The 27,826-nt window shown below is 45.9% G+C and overlaps 4 protein-coding genes across 10 annotated transcripts; 2 read left to right on the top strand and 2 right to left on the bottom strand.

Annotated features, from left to right (window-relative positions):
• Positions 1-6,052: 6,052 nt before the first annotated feature.
• atg10 (ATG10 autophagy related 10 homolog (S. cerevisiae)) lies at positions 6,053-11,179 on the bottom strand. 2 transcript variants are annotated; one of them, XM_029620183.2, is made up of 6 exons: positions 9,749-11,179; positions 9,047-9,153; positions 8,042-8,306; positions 7,226-7,323; positions 7,006-7,103; positions 6,053-6,908 (listed from the first exon to the last, which is right to left on the bottom strand). In XM_029620183.2, the coding sequence occupies exons 2-6, from the start codon at positions 9,149-9,151 to the stop codon at positions 6,695-6,697; spliced, it is 780 nt and encodes a 259-aa protein (XP_029476043.2). In that variant the 5' UTR covers positions 9,152-9,153; positions 9,749-11,179; the 3' UTR covers positions 6,053-6,694. The 2 variants fall into 2 exon arrangements, with proteins under 2 accessions (XP_029476043.2, XP_029476044.2); XM_029620184.2 differs by lacking the exon at positions 9,749-11,179 and adding an exon at positions 9,664-9,713.
• A 1,175-nt stretch (positions 11,180-12,354) lies between these two features.
• On the top strand, positions 12,355-16,080 carry LOC115101034 (acetyl-coenzyme A thioesterase). The gene is given in 11 exon segments (XM_065004602.1): positions 12,355-12,418; positions 12,700-12,859; positions 13,229-13,293; positions 13,467-13,561; positions 13,563-13,643; positions 13,645-13,719; positions 14,570-14,620; positions 14,623-14,655; positions 14,763-14,801; positions 14,803-14,889; positions 15,057-16,080. Coding segments are annotated over 11 exon segments (756 nt in total). The 3' UTR covers positions 15,063-16,080.
• On the bottom strand, positions 15,949-20,481 carry zcchc9 (zinc finger, CCHC domain containing 9). 2 transcript variants are annotated; one of them, XM_029620182.2, is made up of 6 exons: positions 20,376-20,481; positions 19,527-19,972; positions 19,230-19,380; positions 17,388-17,480; positions 17,232-17,300; positions 15,949-16,593 (listed from the first exon to the last, which is right to left on the bottom strand). In XM_029620182.2, exons 2-6 carry the CDS (start codon positions 19,959-19,961, stop codon positions 16,481-16,483), a joined length of 861 nt encoding a protein of 286 aa, XP_029476042.1. In that variant the 5' UTR covers positions 19,962-19,972; positions 20,376-20,481; the 3' UTR covers positions 15,949-16,480. The 2 variants fall into 2 exon arrangements, with proteins under 2 accessions (XP_029476042.1, XP_064860782.1); XM_065004710.1 differs by lacking the exons at positions 15,949-16,593; positions 17,232-17,300; positions 17,388-17,480 and adding an exon at positions 17,487-19,029.
• Positions 20,482-22,624: 2,143 nt separating this feature from the next.
• On the top strand, positions 22,625-25,581 carry LOC115101033 (zinc metalloproteinase nas-4). Of its 5 annotated transcripts, XM_029620189.2 has the most exons (5): positions 22,625-22,774; positions 23,426-23,496; positions 23,947-24,095; positions 24,241-24,323; positions 24,611-25,581. In XM_029620189.2, exons 2-5 carry the CDS (start codon positions 23,463-23,465, stop codon positions 24,711-24,713), a joined length of 369 nt encoding a protein of 122 aa, XP_029476049.1. In that variant the 5' UTR covers positions 22,625-22,774; positions 23,426-23,462; the 3' UTR covers positions 24,714-25,581. The 5 variants fall into 5 exon arrangements, with proteins under 5 accessions (XP_029476049.1, XP_029476051.1, XP_029476048.1 ...); XM_029620191.2 differs by lacking the exon at positions 23,426-23,496; XM_029620188.2 differs by having other exon boundaries at positions 23,426-24,095.
• Positions 25,582-27,826: the final 2,245 nt, after the last annotated feature.

Here is a 27,826-nt window from a genome sequence, read left to right as displayed (position 1 = left end):
AGACACGCGGCAAGGACTACAGACTAGCACGGGACTACAAAGGCAAATCCAGCTGTGTGGTGCCCACTGAAGCCTCCCTCCCAGACGAGCCTAACACATTCTATGCTTTCTTCGAGGCAGACAATACCGAGCCATCCATGGAGACTGTCTGTGTTCCGGACGGCCAGGTGCTTTCGCTTTCCTAGGCTGACGTGAGGAAAACTCTCAAAGAGTGAATACTCACAAACCCGCTGGCCTAGATGGCATCCCTGGCCGCGTCCCCCGAGTGTGTGCTGACCAGCTGATGGGCAACGTCTCTGACATCTTCAACATGTCCCTGTCCCAGGCTGAAGTCTCTCTCTGCTTTAAGGAGACCACCATCCTCACAGTGCCCTAGAACAACAAGGTGGCCCTAAGGGCAATTGCCCAGGCACACTGGACCCACTCCAATTTGTCTGCTGCTCCACAGATCCATGGAAGATGCCATTTCCATCGCTATTCAGACGGCCGTAACACATCTGGACAAGAGGAACATCTATGTGAGAATGCTGTTAATTGACTACAGTTCAGCATTCAACATTATTCTTCCCTCTAAGCTCGACACCAAGGTCAGAGCCCTGGGTCTGGACACCACCCTCTGCAACTGGATCCTGAACTTCCTGACGGGCAGATTACAGGCTGTGAGTATTGGCAACAACACCTTCTGTATGCTGACCTTTAAAACAGGGACCCCCCAGGGGTGTGTACTCAGCCCTCTGCTGTACTCCTCTATTCACCCGCGACTGCGCAGCTTTACATGACACCAACCTCTCCATTGTCAAGATTGCTGACACCACAGTTGTAGGCCTGATAACCAACAATAACGAGTCAGCCTATAGGAATGAGGTAGGTTAACTGGCATTGTGGTGACAGGACAACAACCTCTCCCTCAACGTCAGTAAAATAAAGGAGTTGATTGTTGACTTCAGGAAGCAGAGGGGGGAACATGCCCCTATCCACATCAACAAGACTGCTTTAGAGCAAGTCGGCAGTTTTAAGTTCCTCGGCGTCCACATCACCGAGGACTCGACATGGACCAACAACACCACCACTCTGTCAAGAGGGCGCAACAGTGTCTCTACTTCCTAAGGCGGCTGAAGAAATTTGGCATGCCACCCCGGGTCCTCTCCAAATACTACTGCTGCACCATCGAGAGCGTCCTGACCGGTTTCATCATGGCCTGGTACATGAATTGCTCTGTCCACGAACCCAAGGCCCTCCAGCGGGTGGTGAAGGCGGCCTAGTACATCACTGGGACCGTGCTCTCACCCAACCAGGACATCTGCTAGAAACGGTGCCTGAAGAAGGTCCGTATCATCACCCAAGACCCCACACACCACAGCCACGAGTTCTTCACACCCGTACCGTCGGGCTCAGAGACACACACACACATCACAACTGTGCCGTCCTACATTATACTAATGCTTCAAATTGTATTCTATTCTATTGAGCCATTTACTTTATGGTCGTATTCTTAACATTATTTTCTTATTGTTGTTGCATTGTCGAGAAGGAACCTGCAAGTAAGCATTTCGTTGGATGGTGTATACCACTCAAACTCAACTCTGGACCCCGAAGCCAGTTCCACTGCATTTAAAAAAAATTGTTCCCCTCTAATCAGGGGGCTGATTTAGACCTGGGACACCAGGTGGGTATAATTAATTATCAGGTAGAAACGAAAACCAGCAGGCTCCGACTCTCGTAGGTTAAGAGTTGAGTACCCCTGTTGTATCCCATACATACCACGGATAAAACTCGAAACACACAAACACTTACACAATGCTAGCTAATGCTCCCCTAACGCTTCCCCAACGTCCGCTAATGTTATAGCAGTCTGGGTCAACATCCTGCATGTTCTTCACAAAGAGGGTAACTGATGCCACTGAGCCAGATGTCTTTGTGTCAGGTGAGAAGCTTCAGGTGGTATCCCATTTTATGTACCTTGGCATCGTACTTAGTTCCAACCTCTCGTTTAAAAAGCGGATGAAAAAAGGTAACTCAAATAACCAAATTCAACCGAGCTAATTTCCGATTCGTACGAAATTGTTTTGACTACGGAGGTAGCAAAACTGTACTTCAAATCTATGATACTCCCCCTCTTAGCATACTGCTTGACTAGTTGGGCCTAAGCTTGCTGTTCAACATTAAAACCCATTCAGTCTGTCCACAAACAGGCTCTCAAAGTGCTTGATAGAAAGCCCAATAGCCACCATCACGGTTACATCCTCAGAAACACGAGCTACAGAGTTGGGAAAATCTTGTGCAATACACCGACGCATGTCTTGTATTCAAGATCCTAAATGGCCTGGCTCCCTCTCCACTTAGTACTTTGGTTTAAACAGAAAACCCAAACCATGACAGCAGATCCACAAGGTCTGCCATGAGAGGTAACTGTATAGTTCCCTTAAGGAAAAGCACCTTTAGTCAATCTGCTTTCTCTGTGAGAGCTTCCCATGTCTGGAACACACTGCCATCAGACACACACAACTGCACGATCTATCACACCTTTACAAAACACATAAAGACATGGCTTAAAGGCCAATCAGACTTGTGAACATAATCCCTAGCTGTGTATGCCCCAGTACATCACTGGGGCCAAGCTTCCTGACAACCAGGACCAATATACTAGGCAGTGTCAGAGGAAGTCATAGACTGTTCTCTCTGCTTCCGCACGACAAGCGGTACCGGAGCTCCAAGTCGAGGTCCAAAAGGCTCCTTAACAGCTTCTAACCCCAAGCCTGCTGAACAACTAATCAAATGGCCACCCAGACTATTTACATTGACACTGCTGCTACTCGCTGTTTATTATCTATTCATAGTCACTTAACAAATGATCTCGACTAACCTGTAACCCCGCACATTGACTTGGTAGCGGTACCCCCTGTATATAGCCTCATTATTGTTATGTACATTTTCTTGTTTTTGTTGTTCATTGATTCAAAAAGGTTTTTACTTTAGTTTATTTAGTAAATATTTTCATAATTCTATTTCTTGAACTGCATTGTTGGTTAGGGGCTTGTAAGTAAGCATTTTGCGGTAAGGTCTACAACTGTTGTATTCGACACATCCGACAAATGCGCTTTGATTTGTGTTGCCGCTTTCCATGTCTGTAGCTTGTGAGGTGTGGAAACACTTGCTTTTATATATTTTGTTTTGTTACTTTTTGTGTTATGTTGCTCTGCCTGCGTGCTACATTCTGCTTGCTCTATGTTGCTCTGCATGTGCTCACTGTTTGACTGTTTTGTTATTGTAATTGTTTTTAATGACCTGCCCAGGGCCTGCGGTTGAAAATTAGCCGGCTTGCTAAGATGGCACTTTCACTGAAACGTTGATTAATGTGCACTGTCCCTGTAAAAATCAACTCAAACTCAAGGTGACTAAGCGGTGGAGTTTGGCCTACCTAGAAAGATGTTTGGCCTACCTAGAAAGATGTTTGGCCTACCTAGAAAGATGTTTGGCCTACCTAGGAAGATGTTTGGCCTACCTAGAAAGATGTTTGGCCTACCTAGAAAGATGTTTGGCCTACCTAGGAGATGATCATCTCCATCATGAGCTCGCCAGTCTTCTCTCTCTCTCCTCTTCCTCTTCCTCTCAGGGGGAAACTAGTTCAACCAGAGTCTATAAACCGAAGCGGTGGAGTTTGAGACGGCCTCGTTTCTAGACTAAAAAAAGCATGTGGTACGTTTTCACCATGATAAAGAAATATCAGAGAGATGGATGGATGGAGGGAAAGAAAGAGAGATGGAGGGAAAGACGATGACATCTGGGGGCACTGCAGCGTCTCTGAAATTGGAACCAGGAGACCTGACATGGCCTCTTCCTCAGTGAATGGACCCTCTGTGCTTTTGTTATGAGCCCCCCCCCCCCCCCCCACACAAACTCCTCACCCCCTCTGGACCCTCCCCATCACCCCCTGGATAAAACATTTGGGTGAGTTGCGAAATCAACATCAGAGATTTGAGCTGGCAGGGACCTCTGGCTTGGCTCCAGGCCTAATGAAACTCAACAGTGTGGTACGTATTGAGAGGGCACTCCAGGACTCCGTCTTGACTGTGAACCAATAGTTTGTTTGATGATGGGGACAATGGCACAGAGAGAGAGAGAGAGAGAGATGGAAAAGAGCTTTAAACTGTCACTTGTATTCTAACAAAGAAACACACAATTGAAACCGAAGGGTCTGAAGAATTCTCAGGTCACCTGGCCTTTGAGGTCACCAGTCGCTTTTCCCTACAAAGGGTGATTCTGCCAGCTGCTGGGGGAGGTAAGATGTATAATTTGGTCAAAACTGAACAGCTCACACCTCTACTGCTTGTTGAAGTCACCTGAAGCCATTATAACAGAGTTGAGGGTCAATTCAGTTTTCAATTGTAATACCCACTAGGTCACTCACACACTGACTGAATCCTACATTGGACCTTGTGAAATGTTGCCTGGAAGCAGAAGTGCATGAATGGCTACATCAGGTAAATCATTCTGCCTTGACATTCACATACACTGAGGTAACATCCGTCTCTGACATCCAGCCTGCTCACAGGGCATAAACCAGTACAGTCTGGCCTGATGTCTGTTTGTGTTGTTTGCAGTCAATCGGTCTTCTAGTACAAAGCCATTGGTGTTTCTGAGAGACTCCGGGAAAGAGAGAGACAAAGGGAGAGATGATATGGCCATGAGGAAGGAAGTGAAGGAGCAAAATGAAGAAGTGTCACAAACTTGTGAAAGTACCATCCGTGGATAAGGTCGTCAGTGCCAGCCAGCAGTGTGTGTGTGTGTCAGTAACGTTCCCCAGATGGCTCTCTTCCGTGTGTTAGGATCTAGATCAGAGGGAGGCATGTTAACATGACCAGCGTGACTCCCAACCTCCTGTAAAACCACTGTGTGCGCGTGTGTATATGTTGTGACCAAGAGAGAAAGACAAAGAAATAAGGGGAAATCGAGAGAAAAATGGGGACCGAAATGAGGGAGAGAAAGAGAGGGCGAGTGTTCCACTGGCAGTGTGCCCTGTATAAAAGCTCTGACATAACCAGTTACGTGGGACTATTTTATGGCTCTCCAGGGGAGTAACGCACACTGATCTCACTGTGTAGTCTGCGCCTGGGTGTGCGATCAGCAGAAGCAGTGCTATCATCCCCGGTAGTTTGTTTCCCGGGGGGCGACCTCTCGCTACGTTCATACTTGTTTGTGTGTGTGTGTCATAAACAGCCATGTGTTTCCAATGGTTGTTTATCCAGGGTTGGCATTGAGGAACGTCAGCGAACACAATGCTTTCTTTTAAAAACAGGGTTAACTGATTACACATTCACACTTTAATCTGACATCGTCAGAGCTCTCCCTTGGGACTTTTATTTCAGCATCTGGTAGGGTTGCTCGTGCGAACAGATTGTACATATGGTCCCCATAGTCATTACCATAAGAGTGGCTGATGTATACAGTTTGTATTGAACTGTCCCCCCCCCCCCCCTTCTTAAATCATACAGAAGCATTGTGTTTCTCCCCTGACTGTCTTTACATTAGGTATAATGACCAGACTGTGTGTGTTCATTGGCACGTAGGTTCAATATAGATGCGATACAGTCATATACATGTGTTGTATCAGAACTAAGGCGGAAGAGTTGCCATTATTAAAAGCCAACATTGGTGTTACAACCTGTGATACAGTCAACATGCAACCGTTTTCCAATTCAAAAGCAAAATCGACCGTGTTAAATCGTATGAGGATGAAACTCTCCCCACGCTCTCGGTCAACGGAGACAGGATGTTAGACAAAGTATGGTGAAAAGGTCATCTATTCTACTGCAAGAATACACACGAACAGACTTTTCTCCCAGTTGACCAATAAATTAATTCCTGAGTCTTCTGCCAACAGACAAGGGTCTGGCCAAAGTACAAACTATCATGGATCACAATACCATTCACACGGTTAGAAGAAGCCCCTTCAGATACGACCAGTCTGTCAGAGACAAACAGGAATCTTACCGAATCTGGAACTGAAATAAATATGTTTCTGTTTTAAAAAATCTTCACAATGCAGGCCAAAAACAGTGTGTTTGTCATCAACTTTATTGCAAAGAAATCAAAAAGTTCCGACATGATTGTTGGACATGTTAGGTGACAATGAGAGGTGTACTTAATTAAAAAGTTAATGTTTGAGGTCATAGGGAACATAAGTCACATCTGACGTCATCTTCAGTCCCCTATCCAGGGACAAAATAGACGTTCCTTTGTCTTGTTCCAAAACAACTTTGTCAAGGACAGAGTAGCTCCCATAGAAATCAATAGACATCTCTTTCGTTGCGCCGTGGTTGTCTAGCCTCCTAAGACCAGGTCTGCTCTGACAAAAGGAGAAGTGTCATGTTTCACCCTTTTACAGGTATCAGCACTGAAGCCCATAGTAAGACCCTGTCCCAGATCTATACGTCATCCCGCTCCCTCTTCTCAGATCCATCACCTGATCTGATTCAACCTAGCAGTTCTGACAGGCCTGTAGAGTTGCAGTAATGTTTCTCACCACTAGGTGCCAGCAGTGCTTCATGTAACGATTCTCTCTAGAGACTTGCTGTGAAAAGCAGCTGCCATGTCCTCCATCTCAAGCCCACTGGACAGACCTCATCAACACATCTCAAGCTGATGTCAAATCTGGCTCCAATGGAAATTCGCTTTGGAATTATGTGTTGATAATTCAGCCTGGCTTTGTCCCTAGGGCTGGGGGCTGTGGAGAGCTGGAGGGGGGCTGTGGAGAGCTGGAGGGGGGCTGTGGAGAGCTGGAGGGGGGCTGTGGAGAGCTGGAGGGGGTGTGCGGGGGTTCAGGTACCTGTGTACAGTAGCTCAGAGGAACGTCCAGTCCCACAACAGGACCCACCACACTGAGCCAGGTCACAATGTAGTTCACCTGTCTGCACAGCGGTCAGACGGCAAAGGTCACACAGGAGAACACACACACACAGGTGTAATACTTTCAGATAGAAGACACATGTTGAGTCTCAAACTCACCTGTGTTCTTCCAGGGCAGCTTTTAGAACAGGCATCATGAACTCTTCTGTCCTGCAGGGGTGGAGCACAAAGAACGACTGGCCTAGCAACGGGTGTTCCTAGAGAGATAGACAGAAGATTGAGTGTGGTGTCGAGTGGAAGTGGGAGATTTATGGAGGAAAAAGAGATCAAGAGAGGGATACAATCTTACCGGGAAAAGAGAGAGGAGAGTGGTACCAACCTGTTGTGTGATGGTGTCCCAGGGTCTGTGCTGTAGTCTCTGTCTGTAGTTAGGATGAACACTGTCCCATACCTCCTCGAGACAGAGACTCCTACCCTCTGACAGAGAGAGAGAGCGAGACAGGGAGGGAGACAGGGAGGGAGCGAGAGAGAGACAGCACGAGACAGGGAGAGAGAGCGCGAGACAGCGCGAGACAGGGAGAGAGAGCGCGAGACAGGGAGAGAGAGCGCGAGACAGGGAGAGAGAGCGCGAGACAGGGAGAGAGAGCGCGAGACAGGGAGAGAGAGAGCGAGAGAGACAGGGAGAGAGGGAGAGAGAGAGCGAGACAGGGAGAGAGAGACAGAGGGCGAGACAGGGAGAGAGACAGAGGGCGAGACAGGGAGAGAGACAGAGGGCGAGACAGGGAGAGAGACAGAGGGCGAGACAGGGAGAGAGACAGAGGGCGAGACAGGGAGAGAGAGAGCGAGACAGGGAGAGAGAGAGCGAGACAGGGAGAGAGAGAGCGAGACAGGGAGAGAGAGAGCGAGACAGGGAGAGAGAGAGCGAGACAGGGAGAGAGAGAGCGAGACAGGGAGAGAGAGCGCGAGACAGGGAGAGAGAGCGCGAGACAGGGAGAGAGAGCGCGAGACAGGGAGAGAGAGCGCGAGACAGGGAGAGAGAGCGCGAGACAGGGAGAGAGAGCGCGAGACAGGGAGAGAGAGCGAGACAGGGACCAGTAAGTGTATAATGAAGTGGACGGCTGAAGACAATGCAAGTCCTGTATTTGCAATGTATTACTTCAAATAACCATTCAGCCAGTACTGTCTGGCTACATACCCAGGGTTGAAGCTCTGAAGTAGAGGACAGGAGTTTGGTAGCTACAGGAGTAGAGGATGTGGTATTCATACTGAACGACACTGCTACTACTGCTCTCCTCCTGTATACAACACACTGCGCCATCATCTTCATCATCATCGTTATGGAAAGAAGGGGAGAAGGTCCTCTCCTGGTGCTGGTCTGAACTGGTTCCTTGCTGGTCCAGGTTACATCTGGTTCTGCCGGTCCCCAGGGCAGTCTTCCTCAGGTAGCCCTCCTCAGAACCCTTGAATGGAAACAATATTATTAATCAATCGCATTTTATAAAAATACTTTTCCACATTAGTAGTCACAAAGTGCTTTACAGTTTCCTGGCCTCGACCCCAAAGAGCAAAGCAGAAGTGAAAGCACAGTGGCCAGGAAAAACACAGATGGAAGAAACCTAAGAAGAAATCGAGAGAGGAAGCCGGTTTAGCGGTGGCTCCAATCTTCATTTTTTTATGCCAAGATTTTTTTTTGTGTGGGGGGGATCAAAAAATGACTACAATTACCAGAATTCAGCAAAAATCTGCTCAAGTATTCCCACAACTAATTAAAAAAATATATATATAAAAAATAAGTGCTTGTATCAATATAATAAAAAGGTATGAAATGATTGTTATGTTCAAATACCATCTATTTTTGGGCTTAGTTGTGGTCAAATTACATCCACTCTGACAAAAATCATCCCGTGGCTTAATCTAGTTGCATACCCCTGCTCTACAGATTCACACGCACCCGATTCCATTCAGACAGCCAAACATTCCTCACTCAGCTTCTTCAGGCGACTGGGATAGTCAAGCACCCTAAAAAAAAAGGACCTTTCTAACCTTTCCTTAACCCTAATTCTGTGTAACCCAAACTAGCCCAACTATACTCTTCTCAATGCTGACTAACCTTTCCTTTCCCCTAAATAGTGTAGGCCTACCGCAAATAAAACTCTACCCTTCTCTATCCTAAAAACACTCTCCCTCCTCCACCCCATACCTTCACTTGTTCCCAGCTCCAGCCGTCACAGAGGGAGTGGGAGTGTTGGAGGAGAAGCTGACAGCACTGACAGAACGTCTCCTCATCCAGAAAACAGCTACTCATCTCTGGAGGAGGAGATATGAAGGAAATGGGGGAATAGGCAGAGATGAGGAAGAGGACAAGGGAGCATCAACCAGATTCGTGGAAATAAGTGTCTCAATGCACACAGATCTACTGGCAGGTAGCTTACTGAAACTAGTTAACTAACACACGTCTGTATATTCAGGTTGCAGTTATACAGCGTTGTAGATAGTTAGATAGCTGGCTTTAAACATGTAACATTCGAATGTTTGATCAACGGTTCTGGAAGTGAGAATGCGATATTCGTACATGAAAGCTGCAACGCTTTCATAGCCTTGTTTGACGCGGTAACAACACGAGATCAAGTTTGGTTTATCACGCTGATTTTGGTTGAAAGCAGGACTAAAATACCGAAATCAGTTTTAGGGTGCGGTATGCCAATGATTGCAATTCACATCAGATGTGCGGGTGATTTTTAGTGCCTATTGATGCATTAAACGAGAGATCAGTGGCCGCTAATCTGGTGGCCATCGATGAATGCAATAGGCCCATACTGTTCAAGGTTTTCAGTCTTTAATGTTCCCGAGGAAATGTACAACACGCTAAAAGCGCACTCTGAAAACAAAACACGTTCCTTACCAGGGGCAACTTCCGGGATCTCGTTTGCGGATGGAGAATGAGGAAAGAGCCAATCAGATTTGGCGCTTATAAACCGCCCCTTGTGCTAAACTGACTGAATTCCACGATCCCTTACCATTGAGTTACTGTATGTTCCTCACAGGTGGTTTCTAGTGAATTCATTTAATTATTCATTGTAATTATTTGTCTAGATAATTTTAAGTATAAGAAATATTGATGGTTATTATGTCACACGTAGTTTGCTGTGATTCCAGTGCAACTGTTTTGTTGTTCTTCTTCTCCATCTCTTTCGGTATTATGGCGGTTCACAAACAAATGTTATAGGTGCATGTCGCCACCTACCGTATGGGTTGTGTTTCAGCCTAAATGTCCCTACCAGCTAACCCTGCTCCCAAAACCTCCCCACTATCCCACCACTTAGGTCCTATCTGATCCTACTCCAGAGACACTATCGTTCAAAACGTCCTGTAACTCTTCTGCAGTAAAACGTCACACACCCAAGTACGTCTCTGCAGCTGCCACCGCAGCATCTGTCCTCTTGTGATTTACGTTCTATTCCTGTGGTACAATTTGACAACCATGGCCATGAACGGAGAAAAAAAGAAAAAGAAAGTACTCTACCGAAGCACACGTTACTCCTATAACTCTATTGGGTCTCGGCTTACTCACAGGATCTTAGGATCCCTCACCCTGGACCCATCTTCCTCTACAACTTGTTTTCCCACTGCCTTTCTCTCACCGGACACCTCTGATCTCCAGCACCACGGGTACCGCTACAGCAGTGGAGGCTGCTGAGGGGAGGGCGACTCATAATGGCTGGAACGGAGCAAATGGAATGGCATCACACCATGTGTTTGATGTATTTGATACCATTCCACTGAATCTGCTCCAGCCATTACCACAGACATGTCCTCCCCAATTAAGGTGCCACCAACCTCATGTGCCCTACAGTTTTTACACAAACAACTTTTCCCACCGATACTACACACTCCTTTGTCTCATCTCCTCCTGCACACTTTTCACATCTAGGAATCTCCCACCTACACACTGCTGCCACATGACCATAAGCTTGGCATCTGAAACACTGAAATGGATTCGGGACAAAGTCTCGCACGGCATAACTGACACATCCCAATTTGACTTTGTCTGGTAAAGACGCCGCATCAAAACTCAGTAGTACAGACAGTGTCATCTCTGTTTCACCACGCTCTCCCGATGGCGAACGGCGGGCGTCAAAGACCCCGGGAATCTTCGACTGTAGTTGATCCTCTTCCCCACTCCAGTTATCACTCCTTTCCACGGCACCCTGCTCCGGAGAGGAAGGCAAATGACAGTTCCTGTCCCCAGTCACGTTGTGCGGAGTGCACACTCCCTCCCTCTGGATGGCAGAAATTGAAAAAAAATCGACACGATTCCACTTTGTGTCAATTTCCCCAACCTCCTCTCCACCCAACCTGACACCCCATATGGATCAGCTAGAAGGCAAGGATCCGTTCTCTCCAATAACCTCTCCCACTGAGCCAAAATCATCTTTATCACCGTCGGGATGTGGCTCAAACCCGGCTGTCTTCACCGCGCCTGCCACCGCAGTTAATTTATCCTCATTCTCGTCATGTTCAATTTCCTCCTGCAACAATCCCTATTCACTTTCAATTATGTTCCACTTTCTTCGTTTTTTTCCTGCCGCCTTCTTACCAACCTCTGTGGGTTCCTCTGACTCCATCTCCAAATCCGACAGCCATTCGGGCGTAGGCCTACCCGCCATCTTCTCCACGACCCTGACTCGGTCGCTGTTCTTTTGGCTTCATCGGGCCAGGGTTCCAGTCTGGAAGCACGCTTTTGACTGCACCTACAGTATTGCTTCGGTACTGCAGTTTAACTGATTCATGGCTTAGAAAGACAATTCTTTTTGATGGCCCCCCCATAGACAAGTCCAAATTGAAAACTCTGAATGAGACACTTTAGTCATCACCTTTGTCCACAAAACATCCATAGAATTTTTCAAATGATTGTCACAAAGGCCGTTTTGTGTTTTTTTCATCACTCACAGCCGAAGATATACAATTATTATATTCACGCACTGAGGTCATGACCCCAGCTAGATAGGGGAAGTGCCGGTTGGCTTGTTAAGCTGTCCACGTGCTCTGACAGAGTTCCCGGAGCATATTCGCAGTGCGCACTGAGCGCCAGTGTGCATCCGGAGTAAAGCCCACTAAGAAATGGCGCATGCGGACGTGAGTAGATTAAGTTAAAAACAAAGATTGGCCATCTTGGAGCCAGTCTCTAGTTAAGCAATGAGGCAGTGTGGTATATGGCAAATATACCACGGCTAAGGGCTGTTCTTATTTGATTTATTTAACCAGGTAGGCCAGTTGAGAACAAGTTCTCATTTACAACTGCGACCTGGCCAAGATAAAGCAAATCAGTGAGATACAAACAGCAACATAGAGTTACACATGGACTAATCAAATGTACAGTCAATAATACAACAGAAAAAATCTATATTCAGTGTGTGCAAATGAGGTAAGATTAGGGAAGCAAGGCAATAAATAGGCCATAGTGGCGAAGTAATTACAATTTAGCAATTAACACTGGAGTGATATACCATGGCTGTCAGCCAATCAGCATCCAGGAGCCAAACTACCCAGTTTATAATGAAGAACCGAGGAGGTGAGGTATAATCTGTAGATTTACTTGAATGAATGAATGCTTCGGTACCTGAATGAAACTTTGTCATATTGACACTCATGTTCAAGGGGCAATTCTAAACAAATAAATACCTTTTGTAGCTGAGATGGAGGAGAGATGGAGAGTCTGGTACAGCTCTCTGGCGTGTAATGCTCTTTGTCAGATGCACATGATGAGGCTATGGCTGAGTTGGTGATTAGATGTACTAGATGTGTAATTGCCTCTCTTTTTAATAACCCATGTCTGTATCTGTTCCTCTCCAGGTGGGTGTAGCAGGAGAAACCCACAGTCTGCCGTGTCCACAGCGTTCACGCATGTGGAGAGCGTCGAGCTGGTCCTGCCTCCACACGCTAATCACCACGGCAACACCTCCGGACGACAAATCATGGCTTGGATGGAGAACGCAGCCACAGTGGCAGCCAGGTACCCTCTATCTAACAGGGTTCTATGGCTGTCCCCATAGAATAGCCCTTTTTGGTTCCATGTAGAACCCATAAAAGGGTTCTCCTATGGCAGGGGAAGGCAACCTTTGTTCCTGGAGTGCTGCAGGATTTTTGTTCCAACTAGGCACCACACCAGATCGAGCTAATTGATCAGTTGAGTGATTGCCTAAATTCAACACACCCAGTCTCCCAGGTTGGTTAAATCAAAAAACACTGCGTCACTCCAGGACCAGGGTTGCCTACCCCTGTCCTGTGGGGACAGCCGAAGAACCCTTTTGGAACCCTTTTTTTCTAAGAGTGTAGGTACACACGCACACCCTACTAACCCTCTCTCTCTCTCTCTCTCCAGTCGTTTGTGTGGCCGCTTCCCTTCGGAGGTCTGTAGACATGTTCCGCTTCAGAGGGCCCTCCTCTGTAGGAGACAGACTGGTCTTTAAGGCTGTGGTCAACAACACATTTAACAACAGGCAACATGTCTCGTCATATGAATTCCCGTTCAGATAATGGGATCCTGTGGAAATGTAATTGGCACAGTATTTAAAATGTGTGTGTGTCCGTGTGTGTAGTATTGAGGTAGGTGTCCTGAGTGGAGGCCTGTAACTGTGAGGAGTGGACCGCGAACAAAGCGTGTCACATCAACAGCGCCTCCCTCATCTACCAGCTGTCTAACACACCTGGAGACGTACCTGCCTGTCCCCCAAGTCACATACACCAACAAGGACGGGGAGAGGAGATACCTGTCTGCCATCGTAAGGAAGATAATTATTGATGGCTAGAAAGCACACCCTGTCCTGTAAGGAGGAGGCTCCTATCTCTGTCCCCCGGGATAAAAGGAACCAGGTACCACAACCATGTAATGAACATGACACTACCAGCACCCATCATTCTAGCTAAGCTAGCCTTGTACCTGACTGTTTTTGCCTTCAACCACATCACTGCCTTGCCAGATGACAAGTTGACTAAAGCTGAGACACACTTTTAGTTCAGCCTCATTATTTCCCTGCTGTCTGTCTGTTAGTGATGCACGGGTCAGCTATTTGTTCACCCGTAGCTACTCGCAATTGCTAATAACCCATTTGCAACCACCGACTTGTGATAAAGTGAACGTCTGAGGCCAGCACCCGAGCCTAACCAGCAAATGTAGAAAATGCGCTGTACAGTTTCCTTTTTATGACGTGCCGGTGTTGTGGTCCGCGTCTCCTGACTTTACGAATTTGTATAGCACCTCAGTCATCATCCTCTTTTACGAGTTTGACCACATCTTTCTGAAACGTTGCTTTTCTGGCCGTCGTTTATCTTTATTTTCAAATCTCCATTTTGCAGCTCTTCTCTTACCGAATTGAACTCTGACCTTGTCCTTTTTGCCTCAGTGAATCGATGTTAACGTTCTCTGGCCAAGTTCCCAAAAGCATTTGGCGATTGGTGTGTAGGCCGATTTGGCACGCAGCAAAGTCGCCCCCTAAAGCTTAGACTTATGCGCCAAATGCCAGATAAAAAAAAGAATGAAAGAACTCAATGTAGCCTTAAAGATATGAATTACACAAGAACTACGGATTGTATTATTTGTTTGCTCTTTACTCGACCCGCCCGCCCTTCATCCAAACAATATTTCATGACCCGAAACCCATCCACTGCAGGTTAAGAGTCAACCCGCGTATGACTACTGTCTGTCTCCTATCGTCCCCTGCAGGTGTATCTGGGTTTTAACAATGTAGCAGCTCTGACTGTACTGACTGGGGAAACAAGACTGGGGAAGCCAGCAGCATCAATGACAGGGTGAGAAACACACACTAATGCATGAATGACACTATATGGCAATTTTCTAAAGGGGATTCTTTGTCCTTTTTTGCTTTTAGTTTCCTTAACATGTTGTATGTTCCCAGATCGGTGTGTTTGTCCATGAGGAGCTGCTGCTTTGTGTCCCAAGTTCAGATGGTCATGACCTCTGCCCTCCATGCCTTCACCCTATTGGCTGACCTCACACTGCGACCTCTTTGGGGGACACTATCTGTAAGTCACCTGTAAATTCGTTACCATTCCATTTATTCCATTACTGAGCCCGTCCGCCCGGTTAAGGTGCCACCAGCCACATTTTGCTGAAAGTATGAGCGACACAGAGCTTTGTGTTCATTAAACTAACTTGACCTTTAACCTATCACACCCCCTTCTCCCTGTAGCTGTGAGGAGGTAGAGGGGGCCGATGAGGAGGAGACGGTGTACCACATTAAATGCCTCCCCCCCATCAACGGAGGCAAGAGCCGAGACTTCGTGTTCCCGTTGTCAAAGAGACAGTCCTGCAACAAGTAAAGGTTTCCTTTAGAGCACGTGTCAAACTCGTTCCACGGAGGTGCAAAGTGTCTGCGGGTTTTCGCTCCACCCTTGTCCGTGATGAATTAAGGTCACTAATCAGTAAGGAACTCCCCTCACCTCTGGTGTTCTAGGTCGTACCTGAAAGGAAACACAAAAAGACCCGCAGAGATTCGGCCCTGCGTGGAATACGTTTGGCACCCCCGCTTTAGAAGAATGTGTGCGTTCCCGTCTTCTTGAGTGGAGATGGTTATGGGATCGTTCTGATTCCTGTTAGCCATATGTGTGTTTTGTCTACTACAGGGACCCCTATGTGCTAGGCCTGAGGTCTGTAACCGTGGAAACATCTCCCCCCCTGACCTCGCCTTCTGGACGATAGCGGGGTGAACAGGCAGTGGCTCGGGTGGTTGTTGTCCTTGACGATGGTTAGCCTTCACAATTCAGAGACAATGTGTTAAAACCATGTGTTCCAGGTGTTACCACAATCAGGTGACGTCAGGCGTGTTGCCGCATGTAACCTGGCAGGCTGGTCTAAGTCTATGGAGGAGACGGCTAGCACACGTACCACCTTCCTGGAGAGAGACACCACACACACTAAACCGGAGTCTGATGGTTGAATTGATACTATATGGAGACTCGTGATTCTAACGAGACAAAACACGTCTCTAGTCGAGCGGCTGCTAATACAGGTGTCCAATTTACAACGGACGGTGTTTCCGAATGACCCAAAATGTCTTGGTCACGGCAAATGTAGGTCATGTATGTAATATAAGTCTAATTTATTGAATTTTGCAAGAAATATTTCAGATGTTGATGTGAGTGAACGTGCAGTAATAATGATACTTGATGACAAAACAAATTCTGTGAAATGCAAATAAAAACCTATATTTTGAACCTTTTTGTTTCTCAGACACCTGGGGATGGATGAGAGAACACACCACCAAACATGAGACACACGGGATAGATGGCTACCGAGATATAAAAACACATCTTTAGATACAGGAGCGACCCGCTAGCTAGCATACACTACAGGCTCCAGTCTCGTCCCATCCATACAAATCACTTCCAGTCCTATACACAGAGTCCAGGGTGTGAGACCACAGAGGGCGCTTTCCAATATGGCAGTCAAGAGCAGCTCTCCATTTTCCCTAACTATGGATGTTGTTTGTCAAAGCTCAGAGAGAGAGAGAGTGAGAACGGTGACAGAACGAACGCCCTTCGTGGACTTCAGGACTTGGGATGTGTCGATGTCAGTCCTGTCCAATCTGGCGAGTCCTCTGCGTGGATTGGCAGGTCAGAAGACCACTACCTTGGCCCGTTTGGGCGGGGCTTTCTTCACAGGCACATGCACTTCCTCGTGGTCGGCACTCATGTTATTGGACAGCCAGCCCAAGGTCACTTGGTTAGCTACGGGGAGAATTGGACAAACACACGTCAGTCACACAACATCTCGGGAGCGTATAAAGAGGACTAACTGTACAGAGCGTTCAGATAGATGAAACAGAACACAAATGACGTTCAGATAGATATATATATATACAAAGGGAATGTTCAGAGAGAAATGTAGCGTATATGAGACCCATTTTTTGGTTTACAAACAGGCGTCACGTTCGAGTGATGCCCGGCCAGAAAGCGCCGTAGCAGGATCGCTAACGCTAAAGTCAGGACCGTGGCGAACTTAACAGTGACTGAATGATGACAACGGGAACAGGCAAAACAGACAGCTAATGATACGTTCATAATCCTTCTGGCTTTATCGAGCTCAATCTGTGATATTTTACCTCGCCGGCTTGCTTAACGTTAGTTAGTCAAATCCTCTGAAGACATTAGCGACGCTGCAAACGATAACCGACTCGATGACTTATTTGTCAACTTGCATGAGCTGCATTTGAAGTTGCATGCGATCGAACCCACTGTCGGGTAAAGCTTCATTCTGAATCTGTCGTGCGAGCGCAACATTCCCGTGACGCGGGCAGGGGAAAATGGGTCTGTCGAACAGACAATCCTGACGCAGGGTAGAGAGAGACGGGAGCCTGGTTACTCACACGCGGCCTGGTGCTCAGGACAATCCTTCTGGAAGTGCTCTACTGAACCACACACACGGCAACAACCTCCTGCAGACGGAGAGAAAGGGAGGAGTTAATGTTATGGATTCACGGTTTGATTTATCAGCCCAGTTTAGTACTGTGAGAGTGTTGTACCTGCAGCGTACAGTCCTTTGGGGTTATCTGGGCAGGACCTGGACAGGTGGCCAGTCTTACTACAGATGAAACACTTGGCATACGGGTATTCCCCTGAGAGAGACAGAGAGAGAGAGAGAGAGAGAAACAAACACACATTCAATCAAATCCATTGATCATCCTTGATGTTTTCACAACTTGATTAGAGTCCAGCTGTGGTAAATTCAATTGATTAGACATGATTTGGAAAGGCACACAACTGTCTATGTCGGGTCCCACAGTTGATAGTGCATGTCAGAGCAAAAAACCTAGCCATAAGGTCGAAGGAATTGTCCGTAGACCTCCAAGACAGGAGTGTGTCAAGGCACAGATCTGGGGAAGGGTAACAAAAAAATGTCTGCAGCATTGAAGGTCCCCAAGAACACAGTGGTGTCCATCATTCTTAAATGGAAGAAGTTTGGAACCACCAAGAGTGTTCCTAGAGCTGGCTGCCCGGCCAAACTGAGCAATCAGGGGAGAAGGGCTTTATTCAGGGAGGTGACAAAGAACCCAATGAGCTCCAGAGTTCCTCTGTGGAGATGGGAGAACCTTCCAGAAGGACAACAATTTCTGCAGCACTCCACCAATCAGGCCTTTATGGTAGAGTGGCCAGACAGAAGCCACTCCTCAGTAAAAGGCACATGACAGCCCGCTTGCAGTTTGCCAAAAGGCACCTAAAGACTCTCAGACCATGAGAAACAACATACTCTGGTCTGATGAAACCAAGCTTGAACCTTTGGCCTGAATGCCAAGCGTCACGTCTGGAGGAAACCTGGCACCATCCCTACGGTGAAACATGGTGGTGGCAGCATCCTGCTGTGGGGATGTTTTTCGGTGGCAGGGACGGGGAGACTTGTCAGGAGCGAAGGAAAGATGAATGGAACAAAGTACAGAGAGATCCTTGATGAAAATCTGCTCCAGAGCACTCCAAAGACCTCAGGAACAGGACTGGGGCGAAGGTTCACCTTCCAGCAGGACAACGACCCTAAGCACAGAGCCAAGACAACGCAGGAGTGCCTTCGGGCCAAGTCTCTGAATGTCTGATTGGCCCAGGCAGAGCCCACACTTGAACCCGATCAAACATCTCCGGAGACCTGAAAATAGCTGTGCAGCGATACTCCCCATCCAACCTGACAGAGCTAGAGGATTTGCAGAGTAAAATGGGAGAAACTCCCCAAATACAGGTGTGCCAAGCTTATAGCGTCATATCCAAGAAGACTCAAGGCTGTAGTCACTTTCAAAGGTGTGATTTGTCATTATGAGGTAATGTGTAGATTGATGAGAGGGTGAAAAAAAAACAATTTAATCCATTTTAGAATTAGGCTGTAAAGTAACAAAATGTGAAAGTGTTGGTCCCATGTTTTATGAGCTGAAATAAAAGATCCCAGAAATGTTCCATACACACAAAAATAGAAGGGGAAGAAGGACCTCCACATCCGGCATCTTCCCGGCGTGATCGTCTGAGACCAGCCACCCGATGAAACGGAGGAGTATTTTTGTCTGTACTAAAGCCCTTCTGTGAGGAAAAACTCATTCTGATTGCTGGGCCTGGCTCCCCAGTGGCTGGGCCTGGCTCCCCAGTGGGTGGGCGTATGCCCTCCAAGGCCCACCCATGGCCTCACCCCTGCCGAGTCATATGAAATCCATAGATTAGATTACTTAATTTCAATTGACTGGTTTCCTTATATGAACTGATACTCAGTAAAATCATTGAAGTTGTTCTATGTTGCGTTTATATTTTTGTTCAGCATAGAAAGAATAACAAACGGAACAAATCTAAATTGAATTATAGAACACAACCAGGAATCAGGACAACACACACACCTAGAGCAGGATCTATTTTAGCACGGCAGCGTTGGATCTCATGTTCTGTGGATCCACAGCGGTAGCAGATTTCCCTTCCCATCTCCTCGTCTCGGTCCGCCTCCGGACAGTCAGCCAACCCGTGGCCAGACTTCCTACAGTTAAAACACACCTGGAGAGGGGGAGACAGGGAGAGAGAGGTAAGAAAGAAGGAAGAGGTAAGAGAGTAAGACAACATCACAAGGTTGAGTGTCACTATTAGTAGCAACATTGGAAACTTAAGTCACTCTACGCTTGATCTCTGCCCATCTTACTCACCATGCCGCTCTTCTTGTCATCCTGTCTCTTAATCCTCCTGTCCTCTCTCCTCCTGTCTTTCTTCAGGGCTGTCTCTACCTCTTCCCTGAGTCCCCCCATCCCTGCCCCTCCACCTCCCCTGGACGTCCCAGCCCCGCCACTCTGAAGGTATTCCATGAAGCCGTTCACATCCTCATTGTCGTAGTCTTTCTTCTTCCGACAGGGCTTCTTAATCCCAGCATCGCCGAGCTGCGTTCGCCTCAGAGGGTCTCCCCCTCCTCCCCTACCTCTTCCCCAACCCCCAGGACCATGGCTAGAACTAGCACCTCCTGAACCTCCAAAAGGGCCTGGACGACCCTTCCCTACTCCTCCCCCTCTGGTTCTAAGCTGGCTCCAGGGTGTTGCCTCAGCAGGTTTGTGTTTGTGGACGTTGTTGGCTCTGGCCCATCGCGTCATTGCTGGAACACCTGGGGTACACATATAAAGAGAGATGAGGGAGACGGATGAGAGAGAGATGGAAAAAACCATTAGGGATTCGGGAGTATGGTGAATGTTCCCCTAGACTGATCTAGCAAAAGCAGCGGTCATTCATCTCAAAATACAAAGTGGTATATAAATATGTATTTAAAAACTAACTTCATACTAACTATATACACATTAACTGCTCAGCTATAAAAACAACGGTTAGGATAGAGGCTACAAATAAACTTGCTAGCTAGATAACGTGAAGAGTTGCTAGCATTACTCTAAGAGTCCTTTTCAGCGGAGTTGTGAACTAAATCTGGAGCGAAATATATTCGCAGAAATTCAGAAACTGATAAATTCAGTTAAATAATGTGATCAGAATATATTTATCTGTTATAAACTCACCTAAAGGGTAAAACTATCGCTGCCACATGTGTTTACTGTTTAGCCGGAAGCCACGTTCTTCTTCTTCTTCTTCCTTGGGTGAAAATGACTCGATAGACTCGTACCGCCATCTGTTGTTGAGGTTGAGAATTTATAATAACAAGTGATCACACATGCACTTTTGTTTCGTGCTTGCTGCACGCCTGCTCTTTGACTGGAAGTAAAGCGAGTGCACGAATGTGTTTGTGCAGTTGCTTTGGTTCTTTTCTCCCAAATCCTGGTGTGCAATAGTGCGTTGCACCATGCGTTGGCGTCTGATCTGGATTGTCCAAAGTAGGACCAGATTAATTTGTTATACATCCTCTCTTTTGACAGTTTTCGAGTTGATGTAAGCCAGCCCTGCAAACGCACACTGGTTCACCATGTTATTGTGCTGTCCCTGTTTATGTAACGTTTCCCTTCAGTATTTCAGTGGGCAGTGTTCCCATCTACAATTCCACCATTACTTTCCCTGTAGGTCTGCTTTGGGGACCAGTCATCTCGTAATGTGATAGCTAATCCTATTATCAGTTTTCCATTTTATGTAGCCAACCCTACTGTAAAACCATGTTATTGTACATTTCTTTGTTTCAGTGGACAGTTGTACAAACACTACTCTCTGCCACAGGTAGGTCTGTAATTAGCTACACACAATATTGCCTAGTCAGACATTACACTGTTCCAGCGGGCTGATGGGTGTTATTAGATAAGTAACGTTACTGTTTGACATACTACAGAGCATTTTTGACCAACCTGAACTTGTCAATACTTCCTCAATTCCTGACTTGGAAGACAACCAATGTCTTCTAAACTTCAATGTCTAGTTGCAGGCGGTTTGTTTGAATTGATCAAATGCGTGGTAATTAAATTACATGTGTTTTGCCCCATAAGGTTGTCCAACAATGTATGCTGCCATCTTGTCTCTTTCAAACCTTCTCTCATTGATGAGACCGGTGGTTGTCCACCCCAAAGTGGCTCATCATGATAACACATACACTCACCCGTCTGTGGCGTCACCTGAGTCCCGACACTCACCCGTCTGTGGCGTCACCTGAGCTCCGACACTCACCCGTCTGTGGCGTCACCTGAGTCCCGACACTCACCCGTCTGTGGCGTCACCTGAGCTCCGACACTCACCCGTCTGTGGCGTCACCTGAGTCCCGACACTCACCCGTCTGTGGCGTCAGCTGAGTCCCGACACTCACCCGTCTGTGGCGTCACCTGAGTCCCGACACTCACCCGTCTGTGGCGTCAGCTGAGTCCCGACACTCACCTGTCTGTGGCGTCACCTGAGTCCCGACATCCATAGGCGGGGGTGTGAGTCATGTTTGGGTCAGCAATTTTTGGGGGGGGGACCCTCAATTTCACCTTTATAATAAATGATTGCATGCATAGGTTTAGCTGAACTGACCCTACTGAATATAAGACTTTATTTTTTAATCAAGGTACCTTTATTAATGTAATTTACGCAAATCTGTTTTTCTGACCGTACAGAAGTATTACCACAATTTGTCCATTAGCTGCAAGGTGGAGGCCTGTTCAATACACTGAAACTGGATTATGTGATCTTGATATTGTGGTATCTGGATCAGAATGATCCTACCTGATTATTTTCTGGGAAAAAACGCTCAAAAACAGCAAGATAGATCTGATCCTGGATTACAGAATCCGGCTCATTCAGATTCAGATAGCAAGTTTTGAAAAACCCGGTGGTTTTATTCGCTAAACAAAATGTAACATAACTCGCCCAGTAGATGGCAATATAGAGACCTACCCAAAGCACAAAATCTGGATTCTGTGATCTTGACATTGTGTGTCTGATTTATTTTCTGAAAAGCCATCTCAATCAGCCAGATCGATCTGGTCCTGGATAGCAAAAGAGGATGACAGAATCTGGATCATAGAAAAAAGAGCCCCTGCACATTTTGACCATGCTGTCCAGAAGGTTACCTAATAAATCAGACTGATACCAATTATTGGTATACAGTCTCAAACAAAGCACTGCAAAATCGTAGACATTTTTCTTACAAGCCAGAATGTTGGAGTAAAATTACACTTGAACTTACTCTACCGGTTGTCTGTACAGTTTATCCTTCTGCTGCTTGAAATTTGAGAAAAAACATCCACAGGAAAGTGTTGTTGACCCAATTTTTTAGAGCCTGAGCTGAAGTTAAAATGTATCACCTGGCACATGCACAACACCATGTTAAACGCCTGTTATTATGCATGCATGTTCTACCATCTTGTGCATGCATGTTGTCACGAGCAAACATCTTGATTGCCACGCACACAGACCCGCGTTTTGAAGTCCGTTTAAGTCCCGTGGATGTTTTCTCAAATTTCAATCAGCTGAAAGACCAACAGCACAGACAATCGGCGGAGTAAGTTCAAATATCATTTTATTCAGCATTCGTGACAGACGAGGGGCGTTTATTTATTTATTTCTATGTGATTGAAGGTGTCGCCACGTTTTTGAGACTATCCGGGAGGGAGACGTTCTGATTTTGGGGAGTCTATCATCCCCGCTGTCTGGGTCCTGTGTGTAATATTTGTGTTGTGGAGAAATGACCAGGCAGGAGACGGGAGTACAGTTAGTTTTCGTTTAGTCAAAACCCCTCGTGCTCTACAGTTCCCGGCACCCTAGTGCGCATGTGCATTTCCTATTAGGTGTAGTAACGTAACACTGCCGTAATACATTACTGCTTAGTAACAAATATAAACAGATGCAGATCCCAGATACTACACTGTGCTACTGCTTCGTTGTTTTTAAATACCATAGAATTTGTTGCCTCGGCTCTCTGCTGCCTAGCTATTTGGCCAAGTTAAATGTATAAATCGCCATTCATTTAAGTGGTCCCTCCTATCTCTTGCCATACTGCATCTTTTGATCTCACCTCTGGTTGTACGATGAGCATAGCTGAGAAGGACTATCATAGAATGAAATCGGGAGAGTAGAACGACAATTTAATTTGTGTGATGCCTATACTATAGCGACAGCTGGATTTAAGACGAGATTTTTATTTGTCCTGCAGGAAGAGAGATTAGCTTGTGCAGTCGTACTGGCGGGAGATGGATGGCGTCACCTCTGTCCCATACAGTCTGTGTGAGTGTCTACTACAGTAGGAGAGATGAACGACATATTTTATAACACAGTGGGGAAAGATATGCACCGTTTAATGGTAGATTATCTGTTGAGCCACACAGCAGGCAGAAAGAAAACTATACTGGCTGCATTTGAGATGATCTCAGACTGGACGTGTATGCGCTTCTATAAATACATCAATGAGATGAACTACATATAGATCCTCTCTGGGAGAGGGTGAGTCCAGAAGACTGATACAAAGTGGGATCATTAACAGCATTTTCTACGTTCCAGCAGTTTACAATTAACTCACAACTTCCCCCTATCTTTCCTCCTACGTTCACGCTTTTCCTTTTTCACTCTCTCCTGTCCTTCTATCCCCTCTCATTTCCGTTTCTCTCCTTCCCCTCTCATTTCCACTTCTCATGTCCTCTTTCTTCACTGACGCCTCTAGCTATGTGTCGTATGTAGGTTTTCAGGGCGGGGCCCAGCCTGTGTACTTCGTTGGTACCTGTATGGCGAGGAACCTGTGCCATGAGCTGCTGCACACCCTGGGCCTGCACCACGAACACACACGGTTGGACCGTGACCACTACGTCACCATACAGTGGGGGAGCCAGGTGAGACGCACATCAATCCACCTCATGGGCATTGCATGTGCATCGGGGGCTGGTCAATTTGGCCCATGGAGCGTTGCAGTGTGTGGGCTTTTGAGATCTGAGACTATTGAGATCTGCCTCCTGTAACTCTTGCTTTGTCTTCCAGGAAAAGAGAAGAACTTCCAAGGTGAAGAAAGGAGACCCTCAGAACCTGCCCTATGACTACAATTCCATCATGCAATATGGACCGTCAGTCACACTCCTGTATTCCTCTCCTCCTTCTTCCCACTAAAGTCCTCATTTTACTCACCTTATTGTAATAAACGGCTAGCAATAAGTAAAGATCACTGGGCCTGTGTACAGTCCAGTAGCATTTCCAGATGTGTCCTAAATGGCTCCCTGTTTAGTGCACTTACTTTGACCAGGGCAAATGGGCCTCTGGTCAAACTTGGTGAGCTATATTGGGAATAGGGTGCCATTTGGGACGCAAGCTGTGTGTTAAAGGAGCACCTCCCTTGTTGGGTTTCTCCTGGCAGGTATTTCTTCTCAGCAGACTGGAACCCCACCATTGTCCCCAAGAAGAGTGGAGTCCATATGGGACAGAGAACTGACCTGCGGTCCCTGAACATAACATGCTAGGTCCCGGGCACGAACCAGGGACCCTCTGCACACATCAACAACTGACACCCACGAAGCATTGTTACCCATCGCACCACCGCTAACTAAGCTAGCCGTTTCACATCCGTTACACTGACACCCAACTGTTCCCCTTGCAGAGCAAGCCATTTCACATCGGTTACATAAGGTCTACCTGTTGTATTCGTCGCATGTGACTAATAAAATTTGATTTGATGGATTTATTTCAATTCCCGGATTTCCTTACATGAACTGTAACTCAGTAAAATCTTTGAAATGCTTGCATGTTGCATTTATATTTTTGTTCAGTATATTTTATATACCCATCGATTCTTGAAGAATATAACTTGTGCTTGTCGTGGAAATTGCAAGATTATGTTATAATGCTTGTATTGCATTTTAATGGTTGTTTTACTCGACAGAATAGACTGTTCTGTTAACTATTGTGTGTGTGTGTTCTACTGAGGAGGGCCTCTATGAGATAGCACTGACAGAGGAGATTTACGATGTCTTTGGATGATAAAACCTAAAGAGCATTCCAGATAACATGAGGTAATGTTTTTGTGCTATACCGTACCAGGGTGAGACGGTTCCAGTTTGGAGTAGGAGGACCAGACACTGGTCTGTCTATACAATGAAAACTGTTGACACAGTAGTTGCTGTCTGCTATGTATTATAGATACCTTTCATACAAATCTTAACCTTGTGACCATTCTATGTATCTGTTGTAGATTGCGAGGGGTTTATCTTGGCTATAAAAGATCTTTGTACTTTTGTGTTGTCACTTTCAATGGTTCATTAGAAATGGTGCATCATTGAAAGTCATTGCTAATGCAACGGTTTTATTATTAAAGATGTAGTTTAAGTATAACTCTGACTCGTGTGTGAAGTTTGTCTCTCCTCATTTGGTAACAGAAATTAACCACCACATGCCTCATGAGCTTAGTTCAACTGTTGTACCCCATCTGTTTGTAAATTATGTAAATGGAAACATATTGTACAGCCTCACACCATAGTAAAAACTATAATTTTGTTATCATGGATGGTTAGCGGTTGCATCCATAATGGGGGCCGCTTTGTTATTGTTTCAATTAAGGATTCTAGCTTTAAGTAAAGGTCTTAAAACAACACTCAATGCAAGTATAATCATTTTCTAAATTACCAAAAAATGTTTATCTGGATATCAGTATTTTCTTAAATTTGACCATTATCTCTGAGTAGAAAGAGTTTTTGCTGCATAAATTGTTTCAGATATTACTGTATGTGGGCAGGAGAATCAAGGGGGATGTAACCTACACCCAAACAAGGGCACTGCGTTCATCCACCTCTGGCCTGCTCGCCTCCCTACCACTGAGGAAGTACAGTTCCCGCGCAGCCCAGTCAAAACTGTTCGCTGCTCTGGCCCCCCAATGGTGGAACAAACTCCCTCACAACGCCAGGACAGCGGAGTCAATCACCACCTTCCGGAGACACCTGAAACCCCACCTCTTTCAGGAATACCTAGGATAGGATAAAGTAATCCTTCTCACCCCCCCCCCCTTGAAAGATTTAGATGCACTATTGTAAAGTGGCTGTTCCACTGGATGTCTTAAGGTGAACGCACCAATTTGTAAGTCGCTCTGGATAAGAGCATCTGCTAAATGACTTAAATGTAAATGTAAATGTAACGTGTGATGGAAAAAATTACTTTCGGTACAATTTCATAAATGCAGACAGATCATTTGTTTGTTCAACATGGTGGGATCTTTTTGTGTCTGTAAAATTAATTATGCAAGAAATGGCGGTGGAAATGCCTTATTGATATGTATATTGATATAATAACCATGATTCGAAGTAAACTTGGAGTCCCGCAATGATATGACTTGTGGTCCTCCCACTACAACTCGGGAAACCATGCAATTTATTTGGCTACAGAAGAAATAACTTGTGAACTTTACAGGGTGGTGAATGTGCAAGGTGATGAGCTTGATACTGTAGTGTAGCCTACCCGCACAGCCTACCCGCAGTGTATCTGTGAGCTGTTGGCTAGACCACAGGTGACAAGACCAGAGCACATTTGCTATGTAATGCAACACTTTTTGTGACAAAACTATTGGTGGAGTGGAATGCGATGAAAACACATTGAACTTTATATTTGTATTCGGTACTTAACCGAAATGTATATTTGTGTGCTCTACGTCGTCACGCACTGATTTTTACCAAGTCCGTTTGGTGAAAACACACCACTGGTGGGAAAATGTGCATATTTGCTTTTGCATATTTTTGAATATTTGCATGAAAATCTGTAAGATGGAAACCTAGCTGGTGAAAAAAATAGCTGATGCACAAACACATTTTTGAAATTGAACCTTGTGTATTCTACTAACTCTCAACAGTAGGTTGAGACATGTTATGAGAATTGTGTTATCAATGTTCATCAACTTCAATTAATCTACTCAGTCTGCAACCCAGAGTTTGTAAGATTCTGGTTGAATGAAACAGACAAGAGTCCCAGCTTACAAAAGTCAAAAGTGTTTATTCACGAGAACGTTCTAACATCAAAAATGCAAATCCAGTCTTTATAACACACACAGACAAGTTCAAATCTTAAGCTATGCCTTGCTTAGACAGTCTGTGTTTTTCCACTACATGGATACATTGTTTAATCTACAACATGTTTCATAATTTTCTGCCAACCTAACAGTTTCTCCCCTCCACGGGTGGAGACAGAATGTCCTGTAAGGAACACAGTAGTCCAGCTTGTCTGTCGATAGCTCCTCTTATCATTTGTTTCACACTTGTACCCTGCTTACATACTAAGAAGGAACAAAAGGTCCTTGTTCTAATTCTGACTAAAGCTACACACATGATCAATTATATGGTTTCAGAGTGGAATTATTGAATCATTATCTTTAGACCTAAATTATTTTATCAGACACCGACTGAGATCCTAAAAAAATCTATTTTCACTGTATATACAAAAGTATGTAGAAATCCCTTAGTGGATTCCACTATTTCAGCCCCTTCCGTTGCTGACAGGTGTATAAAATCGAGCACACAGCATTGCAATCTCCATTAAAAAAAACATTGGCAGTAGAATGGCCTTACTAATGACTTTCAATGTGGCACCGTCATAG

This window comes from Oncorhynchus nerka, linkage group LG19 (genome assembly GCF_034236695.1).
Source record: "Oncorhynchus nerka isolate Pitt River linkage group LG19, Oner_Uvic_2.0, whole genome shotgun sequence".
NCBI classification, from domain to species: Eukaryota; Metazoa; Chordata; class Actinopteri; order Salmoniformes; family Salmonidae; genus Oncorhynchus; species Oncorhynchus nerka.
Note: the sequence above shows the minus strand (reverse complement) of the source record. Positions and strands in the feature narration are given on the sequence as shown.